The sequence below is a fragment of the Poecilia mexicana genome, unplaced genomic scaffold (genome assembly GCF_051168715.1).
Source record: "Poecilia mexicana isolate PSO_F unplaced genomic scaffold, ASM5116871v1 scaffold_19, whole genome shotgun sequence".
NCBI lineage: Eukaryota > Metazoa > Chordata > Actinopteri > Cyprinodontiformes > Poeciliidae > Poecilia > Poecilia mexicana.
This window is the reverse complement of record NW_028263388.1, coordinates 18,453,595-18,464,900: the sequence shown is the minus strand read 5'-3', so window position 1 is coordinate 18,464,900 and position 11,306 is coordinate 18,453,595. Positions and strand designations below refer to the sequence as shown.

The window sequence follows — 11,306 nt, the reverse complement described above, 5'->3', positions numbered from 1 at the left end:
TTGTAGATATTTTCTCACTACACAGTCGAATAAAGGCTTTGACATAGTTGCTCTACTGGCTCTTCTTGTTTCCTCACTGCGACTCTGTTACAACAGCTCACGCAACGCTTTGTTGAGTGTTTACAGGGAGAAGGGAGAAGGACAAAAAGTACAATGGCAGAGACGAGCTGACAGCAGAGATTGGATTTGAACGGGGGAACCTTTTTTAGAGGTAATTTTGCTCTTAATCCTCTTTTTCTGATTTCTTATTCTTTCCCCATCTTGTTGCTATCGGTTTGTCTTCAGGTTGAATGCTTTCCCTCACCCACTCACTTCCTTCTCTTACTCTTCCCGTCCCTTTTTTCAGCACAGAGGGCCAGCGGGGGCTGGACATCTGTGTTTTTGATTGGCCTTCCCGATAAATCTGCCTGTTTCCTGCACATGTACTGTGTGGGGCAGAGAGAAAACAGAGGCTCTCTCTGAAGATGTGCGAATATAGACAGAGCTGTGAAGTTGCACCCAACTTTCACTTTGGGCTTTTAAAGTGAGGAAATCAAACCAAAACCCTCAGGCAGGGGGGAAAGAGCAGGACTCACAGATGTGCAACAGCTGGTGATTTCTTGTTCTGACTGAAAGATGGACAAGGACGATAAGAAGCCGAAGACGTACGTGTCCACCTTCCGGATGGCCCTCAAGCCTCAGGGAGGGAAGCAGAAACAGAATGGACTGGACACCACAAGCAGGACAATAACAGGAAACAACAAGTTCAGATGTTCATCTGCAACAGGTAAAATCTCAGTAAACTGTAAAATCAAGTTCAGTTTTCAAAGCTTTTTTCTAACAGCTTGTAGTGAGATCATTTTATAATCATCTGTGGACCAAAAACATTCAAACTGAAACATCTATTTTGACATCCATCTCTTCAATGACAGAACAAGCCCAAAACAAGAATGGCTGAATACTTTTGATTCAATACAAAGAAAAGCTGCAAATTTTATGTTTTATAAAAAAAAAAATATATAGTAGCTTATTTTAAATTTAGGATGTAACTTATGTTTTTAAAATTTGGGGTGCATGGGAAGAAGAGAAATGCCATTGTAGTAATGCCACTGTTTAGATGTTTTAAGGATTTTAGTGACATTTTCTAAATTAAAGAGAAATCTTTAAAGATCCAGAAGGAAGACCAACAGAAATTAGTGGATAATTGTGAAGTCAAAGTGAAAGTTTTGGATATTAGTTACAAATATAATCTAAAAATGTGGTTCATTTGCTTTCTTTTTCTGTCTTCCAAAATCACCCTATTAGCAAAACAAAACAAACAAAAAAAGTCCAAATATGTGCCATTTAACTTCCAGCAGAACAACGATCCTAAATATATGCAGGTAGCGCTACAGTGGAACGGCTTAGATTGAAGCAGTCGTATATTAGAATGGCCCAGTCAAAGTCCAGACCTAAGTCCAATTGAGAATCTTTGGTAAGAACATTAATGCTCACAGATGTTCTTCATCCAATCTGAAGGAGTTTCTAGATTGGTAAAACTGGTAGAGACATACCCCCAAAAACTTGAGGCTGTAGCTGCTGCAAAAGTTGGTGGCTAGACATAAATGCATGCCACACATTTCAGATTTTTGTTGAAGATTTTAGTAAATGATGCACAATTTTCTTTCCACTTTGTGCTTATGCAGATGTGTTTGTTGGACCATGAAATGCACTCAAGTGTGTGATTATAATGTGATAAATGTGACAAAATTTAAAGCTTAAGTATCGCAGACCAAATGTTGTAAATCTGCTTCATTCCTGAGTTAACTTAAGAAAAAGTGAGTATAATTCAAATTATTAAATTTTAGTTCACAATCCATAAGGGTTCTCTTGCACATTTTTTTTCCACATTGCATAACTTGTACATCTGTGAGATACTTGAACTCTGCTCTGCTTATTACGATAGAGCAAAATGACAGCCTGCATCTATTAAAACGCCAAGAGTTTGGGACTAAAAAGAGACGCCTGGAGTCCAGACCTATTACTCAAGAGTAAACATTTGGTCGTCTCTGTTCCTAAACATTTACAGAGTCTCCCCAAAAGAAGACTGGATGCAGCATGGTGATAAAACAGGTTCACAACCCTGCAATTTGCAGGCCCAAATCTTTTGTGATACGCTTCCAAAAAAGTTTAAATAATTTAGTTAAAATTTTGTTTGTATTTGACAAATCACTAGCAGTTTTTTTTTTTAAGAAATCAACTTAATCAGTGCCACATGTAGAAAGGAATTTGTGACTCTTCATTTCTCCAACCCACTAAACTTCCTGCCGGTACTTTAAGCTTAAAATAAAAGCAGGTATGTTGAGGATTTCCAGGAAGAGAAGAGAAGCATCCAGGTCTGTTTTCAGCTAAATTCCAACATGGTTTTAGTCCAACATGCGACATCCCCCCCCCACCCGCATTCTTCACTAAACATACACCAGCTTTAACAGAGTGAATTTCTTCCTTTATCCTTCGGTGACCACCCATTGCCCACCCTGTTCCACATTCCAACATCAGTCCATCTGTACATCTGTGGGGAAAAGCTCGTAAACACCTTGAAAAACTCCCACACTTTAAAGACCACCACTGTAATGTCAGATATAATTAATCCAACTGAATATTTACATTAGTTTCAGATTTCTAAATGACAACCTCTGCAGCATTCCAAACATTTTGATCGGCGGTTATGGAGGTGTAATCTCTTCAGGCATCTACTTTGCTAGATGTAGAGATCTTAAAAAAAACAAAACTGATACATTAGGACTTAGATGAGCTGGTTCTTGCTGGTTGGTCAGTGAAAAACAAAAAGTAAAACATGACTCAACATGCTGAAGTATCTACTTTTCTTCAAAGGTGTCAAACAAGGAATGACTCAGAGTTTGGAAGCACCCAAATTTAAGGAATCGATCAGGGATTGCTCGGTCTGCGTCGGAGGCGACGTTACATTTCAGGGTGTTATCACAGGAACTCAGCCGCTGAATGTTTCCTGGCTGCACAATGGTGAGTGATGCAATGTTTCAAAATGATACACATCCTCCACAATTATTGGCATCCCTGAAAAATTTGTAAAACCTTTATTGCTCTAAACACTAAAAACCTTTGATAAATATAACCATTACTTTGAGTATAAGCTGTGTAGTCAACATATGTTGAGTAATAAGTGTTGCTAAACTCATTAGCACCTTTAAAATGTGCTTAACTAAAGCCTTTTTTGAAATGTATTCTTTAACAATTTTAAGTTGATCATTATCTATAGGAACTATTGTATGAGTAATCCAGGACTTCCTGTTTTCTTGTGGCGCAAGTATAACTTGTTAGCATGTGGCTTCATAAACTCTTTCTGAAATGTTAAAGAAAGTACCTTGTGGCTTCTGAAAATGGATCATCATTTGGTCCGTCAGAAGGCGAATAATCCGAAACATATGGCCAAATCTGCACAGAATTGATCCAACAGACACAAAATCTGTTGTCCTCTATCTGAAAAAAAGATAGTAAGACATTCTGGAGAGAAGGTCAAAGATCGTCCTCTCTCTGTTTGTTTGAGAAAAACGCTGAAGAGCTTTTCTGTTGGTACTATAGCATGTTGAACAACAATTGGAATATTTTCCTGTTGGTAAATGTGATTAAAGTAAAGGATGGGATTTTTCTGCATTTTTCCAGTGTTTAAATTTAACTTATTAGACATATCCTTCTTTTTGCTTAGGTGTTGGTGTGACTGCAGGTAGAACTTCCTTTAAAAATAGCGTTGCCAGTCTGACCCTGACTCAGTGTTCAAGCGGACATGCTGGTGATTACACTTGTTTGGCCGAAAACAGTGCCGGAAAGGCAACCAGCAGCGCTCTGTTACATATTAAAGGACAAGGTAAAAACACACGAGGACCAGTAGAACCGGTATCAATCAATACGAGCCTATTGAGGAGAATTATTTACACAAAATCCATGTCACTGTGTTTTACAAAAGAGGCCGGAACAAAGGAAATCCCCACATCAAGCAGCCATGAGCCGTGCAACGATGTCTCATCGGAATCGGAGTCTTGTGAAAACACTGAAGGGGAACGGCAACACAAAGAAAGAGATCAAGGTAGATTATTAACTTGTTTTTTTCGTCATTTAAAATCTAATTGCTTTAAGAGCATGAAACAATTTCATTTTATTTTGTTTTATCTTCTCATATGAAATAAATCCCAATAAGCAGGACTCACAAGTGGAGACAAAATTTACCCATCTGGTCAGGAAAGATCTAATTCTGGCTGATTGATTCAGTGCTTTTGTTTGCTTCTGCAACCAATCATGACTGCTGCTTCGTGATTGGTTGGTTTCTCTTCAAATTCACCTATCATGACACCTAACTGTAAGCCCACCTACTTCTTTATTCTCCACAGTTATCAGAGACTGCAGACTTCAAACAAAAGCTTCCCCGAGCAAAGGTAAGTGTGACATTTACAAGTAAGCAGCTGAGCTCAGTCAGAGTTCCCATTGTTTGATTCCAAATCCTGCTGAAATGTTGGGTGTTTTCTAACCTGATTTTACGTTGAATTCAGGTCCTCCAGTGAAGTTTGTAGACCCACCAGAAAAGGTGGAGGTTTGTGTGGGTCAGAAGGCTCGGCTTCGCTGTGTGTTCAAGAGCAGCTCTCTTCCCGTGGCCTGTTGCTGGATTTACAACAGAGCCAAAGTAAAACTGCTACAGACTCAGATAATTGTGGTGAACCCAAATCTGTGCTTTCAGACTCTAAAACCGACCTTTTCCTTCTCCAGGTGGTGTCAGGAGGCTCCAGGGTGACCGTGAAGAACGAGAAGACCCAGAGCAGTTTGGAGGTCTCTGAAGCCGCTCCAGAAGACACGGGCTCGTACACTGTGGTTGTCCGAAACAGACACGGCTCCGCTCAGCACACGGTGTCGCTCAGTGTCATAGGTGGGATTGGACATCTAATGTTCTACATGAATAAATACAAGCATTTGATGAATATTTATACTGTAGAGATGCAGAGAATTCAACAAAAACATAAAATGGGCCTCTGTCCCCACTTTTGCTAGCCAAACAGCCTGACCTGACTCCAGTGAAGGTGTGCTGTGATATCTGGTACCAAGACATTTGCAGGAAATGATTCTGTAATTGGAGAGGTGTTGCCTTTACGGATAAGGATTGGGTTGGGATCTGGGATATTTGGTCGACTCTAAGCCATCTGCAGAAAGAGGTTCCAGTCATCAAAAAATATGGTTTATTTGAAAAGATATCCACAATCTACAACCATATGTGTCAAAGTAACATCCATATCAATGGCAAGACCCACAGCATCATACTGCATGTGATGGCTTGTTTGATCCCCATGGTACCATGTGCTGCCCAGGTTAGCAGCATTACTGGGAAAATCAAGTGATTTAAAAGAAAACATTTAATAAACCAGATCTCCTCCTTCTGGTGGTAAAGTTCTGGTGCTTGTTCATTGAGGGCACTTCCAGAGTGGTTAGCATACATACTCTGATTGGTCTCCTGCTACCAAGCCCCTTGAGCAACAAACGGCAATGCAGGGTTCCAACACTTTTCTACCAGAACCAGTGTCAGCTTCGTCTGCAGTTTGAGCTGGAGTAACTCATCTGTTGAATTGGACCACATAGGTGAACATTTGTGATACCACTTTCCCTCCTTCTGACCTTTTCTGATGGATACTAACAAATACATATTATGGGGGACGAAAAAACCCACAAAACATGCATGTTTGGAGGTACACTGAGCCTGACAACCTGCCATCCCAATATTGCTTTTGTCAGATTCACTCAAAAAATTTTTCTACCCATTTATGCTCAACAGTTAAACTTTGAGATGTAAAAGTTCATTTGCTGCCACCCCAATGGTGTGATGTATATTTACTCAACAGGTTTAGAAAAATCCACTTTGCTTTTCAGATCGACCCACTCCCCCATCGTCCCAACCTGTTGCTTCCAGGATCTCGACCCAATCCTTGGTTCTGTCCTGGACGGGCCCCTGTTACGACGGAGGCACAGCTGTGTTGGGTTACATCGTAGAGGCCCTTCAAGACGGCCCCATAGAGCCTGGAAGCTGGACTAAAATAAGTAGGTGTAAGAACACCTCGAGCCACATTTGTTCAGGTTTGGAGCCTCTGGAACGGTACAAGTTCAGAGTTAGAGCCTGGAACGTCGCAGGTACCAGCGACCCGAGCCAGGAGACTCCGTACATCAAGATGGCAACCTCAAGTGAGTGATGTGCTGGTACTGTTGATAGAAGTGTCTGTTCAGATTGAAAACTGACTTTGTTTTTGCTTAAAGAGGAAAACAAAGATGAGCCTGGCTCCTATGTGACGGTGACTATTGACACCAAACACAAAGTCAAGGATCACTACAATGTGCACGAGAAGCTTGGGGTGTAAGTATGCGTTTTTCTTTCTCAATAACATTAATTCATGCATGAAGGCAATTCATAATGCTGCTTGATCTCGTTATGGAGATTTCATTGATCAAAGAATGAGAATCTGTTTCAATAATAAGAGAAAGATTCATCTTTGTCTTTAAATTTCTTTATTTGAAGACAAAACCGTTCAAAGACTTGTCTCACTGAACGCAGTCACATCACATCGTTGTATAGTCACTGCAAGGGAACGACCCACCCAAAGTCTGATCTTATCTCTACTGCCAGATGGACCACAGAGACAATCCTTATGAACCTCATAAACTATCCCTCACCTCTTTAAGGGGACGATTTTCATGGCAGGAAAGAGAGGCGATAAGGATTTCAGGAGAAACTCCTAATTCTTCTTTGTCAGTTACTCGCGGGTTCAGGTCAAACAGGGGTACAAACTACATTCCACACATAACAGTCCTTTAAGACAATTACCAGATCAAGCATTTTACCCAAGATGTCTTCGGGTCTCTTATACTGTCACAGCTGCGGAAAACATTATCTGAAAACTTCTTTAATGGAAAAACACATCTTGCAGAAATATAAAAACACAGCAGATATAATCAGTAAATAAATGGTTAAAAAGTATAATCAGTTCCATCAAAAATGAAATGAGGCTAAAAACAAAATTTTCCATTACAATCTCACTTTTCATTATTCAAGTGGGAAGTTCGGACAGGTGTACCGAGTGACCGACAAAGAGACTGGCAAAGAGTTTGCAGCCAAGTTCTACCGAGCCCGGACCGCCAAGGACAAGGCAGAAGCTCGCAAAGAGATTCAAATAATGAACAAGCTTCACCACCCAAAGATAGTCCAGTGTCAGGCTGCGTACGAAACTCGTCCAGAGTTGGTCATGGTCATGGAGTAGTAAGTAACCTTTATCTGGTGATTGCTTCACATCCGAACCACCGGGTCCTTGAGTTGTGTTTTGTCTTCCCAGCGTCGCCGGCGGGGAACTCTTTGAACGCATCGTGGACGAAAACTTTGAGCACACAGAACTCACCAGCGCTCGCTACGTGCAGCAGATCCTGGAGGGCATGCAGTACGTGCACAAGCAGAACATCATCCACCTGGACCTCAAACCGGAGAACATCGTCTGCGTGAACACATCCGGCACGCAGATCAAGTTAATTGACTTTGGCTTGGCCAGGGAGCTAGGTAAATGTGAAGATGATCTAATAAGTACATTTTTAATATCTTTTCTTTTGTCAGATAAACGTCAACTTTATATATTACACATAAAATATAGTGTTTCCTTTGTTTGTTTTTTTTTAGATTTTAACATATGAAACACTGTCAAATATTTTAGTATCCTTTATATGTGCAACCTTGGAAGAGAACAGCCTTGACTGCATGCCAAAGATAACATCAGGGCGTCTCAAATGGCTAGATTTCTACAACAGCAGTTATGTCGCAACAAGTCTTTTTATAGACGACAGAGTGAAACTATTTCAGGAAAACGGAACTAAAGTACCTTGTTCTCTGTACAGACAATTAAAGACTCTCTTGTTGGATCAAATCTTAAATTATTTTGCTGAAAAGGTCTAAAATGTAAAAAATTGATGTTTATGCCTGGCAGGAGACACTCCACCAGATGAACAAACTTTGATCCAAATCATCTACTGTATGATTAAGGTCATTGTCCTGCTGGATCTTTGGCAGCATCTTGTTTTTCTTCAAGAAATGACTCTTATTTAACCCTTTTTTTTCTCCTTCAACTCAGCTTCTCAGTCACAGCTAAAGAAAAGCATCCCTCAGCATTAAGCTGCGTTTTTTTAATGTGCTTTATAAATAAACTTGTATTCTGCCACATTTCGATCTCCTCTGACCACCACCACCTTCTTCCAAATATTTCTCATCATTTGTCATGTCAATAAATACTTCCTCCTGAGTTTAGGGAGGATGAAAGCTGTTGGAAAGCGGTGAACGTTAGAGGAGGTCCTAACATGAGGAATGACTCTTTGCAAATGATCGTTTTTGTTTTCTCTCCTCCTTTAGAGGACGGTAAACCTCTGATGGTGATGCACGGCACTCCAGAGTTCGTTGCTCCCGAGGTGATCAACTACGAGCCAGTCGGATTTGAAACCGACATGTGGAGCATCGGCGTCATCTGCTTCATCTTGTAAGCTGAACTTTGGCGGTGATCGTTTGAATTTGAACGCAGCACTGTGTCTTTTTCAAAAGCTTGCGGCTCAGAGTGTCTGAGTAGGTGCAGATTTGGCACCATCTGCTGGTTCTCCAACAGGAGCAGAACCTGCTGAGAGAGAACATTATCTTGTGTTATCAGTTGTAAACTAACTTTCTTCCAAGTAGAAATGTTGGCCGCAGGAAAATAATAGCTACCTTTCAAGGCGAGCTTGTCTGAGCCTGTTTTTTTCACCGTCTGTGATCCAGGCTCAGCGGAGAATCTCCCTTCCAGGGAGACAACGACGCTGAGACTTTAGCACTGGTGACAGCAGCCAGCTTTGAGTTCGACCCGGAAAGTTTTGAAGACATTTCTGATGAGGCCAAGGACTTCATCAGCTCCCTGTTGAAGAAAGACCGAAGGTTGGTCTGCCTTATGTTTTCAAATGATCACATGTTCAGCTAATACTGATTACAAAACGGCTAAAAGGAGTATTTTACGCTTGATTGAAGAATGAAGGTAAGGCTCTGACGTTTGTTACTGCTCAATATCTGCCCATTTTTTGATAAAAGATCTAGGGTGTCATGCACAGAGGCCCTCGCGCACTCCTGGATGGCTTCCTTCACCCCTCTGACCCGCAGACCCACCAAGTCTCTGAATAAAGAGAAGATGAAGCGCTTCCTCGCCAGACGCAAGTGGAAGGTAGACCCAGAGGAGGACAGACGATGCATTTCCTAAACATGTCTCCTCTGAGGAGTTTTTAGTTTAAGCCTACAAACTCAAAGCCTGGCTGCGAGCGGCGTTGGTCATGAGTCACCGTTCCTCCTTTCACCCTACAGAAAACTGGCCAAGCTGTTTTGGCCTTGAACCGGATGGCTAACCTCACCAGCAAGACGGATTCTCCTGGCAGCTTCTCGGAGGGTAACGGACACAAATGCCTTCTTTCGTCCCAGATCTCCTCGCAAACGCCAAATGACTCACAGTTGGGGGCTGTCACTTCAAGTTTACGCTCCTCTGATCACCGCGGCCTTGTTTCCGTTTCGTCGTCCATTCAGAGCCAGTGTGGAGCCACGAGGCAGAGGAGGCCATCCAGTCGCTGGACAAGCAGCTGCAGACTGAGCCACACTTCCAGCAGGCCCTGAAGGACGTCACCCTTCACCAGGGAGAGACCGCTCAGCTGACATGCCTGGTGGACGGTACTGACGGAGCACTGATGCTCTTTATAGATCCAAAATAGGTTCTCAAGGAGCAAAACGGCAGAGAATGAGATACTTGGTGTGAATTGTTTGTTGGACAGCATTCTTTTAAAGTGGGAATGAGAATGAAATGAGATTTAGGTCTCCAAACAACCAAACTATGGAAAAACTCAGGGTGGATTTGATGCTGTAAAAGTAAGAACAACACAAAAGCTGACTACCGTTCGAAAACTGCTCAAATCTAAAAAACAAAAAAGTCACAGGTCCAAAACAGATTTAAAAAAAAAGTTAGGCAGAAAAAAGATATAAAGTACTTAAAATCTGTAGAATAACACCTTGGTTTGTGGTTTGATGCTAAATGTGGATGTCGAAGTTAGTATTCAGATAGAACTGGGCAATTTAATTTGGTTCAGTATTTTTTTTTTAATTGTTTTTGAAGAGTTTCTCTAAATCTCAGATTATTTCTCCAAATGTCTCTTTGAAACTGGCTCAGATTCTGACAGGAGACTGGCGCGAATGGAAAGTCAAAGCAGGACACAAGCAGACTTCAACCTTCCTAAAACAAAACCTCAAAAAGGCGATCCATAGCACATCTGAATTTTAACACAAAACCCTTTAGTTTTTTACCCTGAAGACTCCATTTGAACACAAAATTGTGTGTTGCAATACAGATTGTCTTCTGCATAAGTGACTCAATTATGTATGAACTTTAAAAGTCGTCAGTGATGCATAGGTGCAAAACAGGTGAGCAACAATTGTGACTGGAACGCAGTTATATAATGACAAACACTTTTAATATAGATGACATTTACCATCCTAACAGAGGCCTGAAGAGTTGGAACAAAAGATCTTGGGTTGCTTTCAATTTAAGTATGAAATCAATTAAGAAACTGATATTTGCCCTGCTGCATAAAACCAAGAAACAGTTTCTGTTTAATCGTTTTTTTTTTTTCGTTTTTTTCCCCCCAAATCACAGGTTACCCACAACCTGAGGTGAAGTGGCTTCATGACGAGGAGCCGGTGAGCGACTCGAGCAGAGTGAGGCTGCAGCAGGACGATGACGGCCTCTGCTCTTTGGTGGTGGCTGATCTGGCGCTCTCTGACTCGGGGATTTACGTGTGCAGAGCCCAAAACAAGCTCGGGGAGGCGATGTGCTCTGCAAAGCTGAAAGTCAAACTGTGAGAGAGTGTGCACTTGTGGATTTGCTTCGTTTAGGCCGCTACATGGACACTTGTTTTATTTTAGAGGACACAAATGGCTGAAGTCACAAATGTGTTGCATGACAGCGGTGCCATTCTGTTGAAAGGAAAGTTAGATTTTTGCTAGAGATTCACACTTTGTATTCCTCAGATATGGTTGAAAAGTCTTTTTTTAAGGACAAGGTAAAATATCAATGGCAAAATTTTATCAATTTTGCCATTGATAAAATTGATTGGAATTTTATCAATGGCAATACAGATGCATTTGTATATTACAATATTGTTTACATAAGTTTTATAAAAGCACTGAAATAAAGACTCTTAAACAACACAACCTGGTTCATTAAATGTGTACAACACTTGGAGGGCTT

At 41.2% G+C, this 11,306-nt stretch overlaps 1 protein-coding gene across 2 annotated transcripts; it reads left to right on the top strand.

The window, feature by feature from the left end:
- On the top strand, positions 1–11,269 carry LOC106920259 (myosin light chain kinase, smooth muscle-like). 2 transcript variants are annotated; one of them, XM_088016361.1, is made up of 18 exons: positions 1–211; positions 352–766; positions 2,854–3,000; positions 3,704–3,862; positions 3,962–4,081; positions 4,383–4,427; positions 4,542–4,672; positions 4,756–4,912; positions 5,905–6,213; positions 6,286–6,382; positions 7,079–7,282; positions 7,356–7,573; positions 8,414–8,537; positions 8,810–8,962; positions 9,113–9,242; positions 9,380–9,461; positions 9,596–9,736; positions 10,713–11,269. In XM_088016361.1, the coding sequence occupies exons 2-18, from the start codon at positions 616–618 to the stop codon at positions 10,916–10,918; spliced, it is 2,574 nt and encodes an 857-aa protein (XP_087872487.1). In that variant the 5' UTR covers positions 1–211; positions 352–615; the 3' UTR covers positions 10,919–11,269. The 2 variants fall into 2 exon arrangements, with proteins under 2 accessions (XP_087872487.1, XP_014846656.2); XM_014991170.2 differs by having other exon boundaries at positions 347–766.
- The last annotated feature ends 37 nt before the right edge of the window (positions 11,270–11,306 follow it).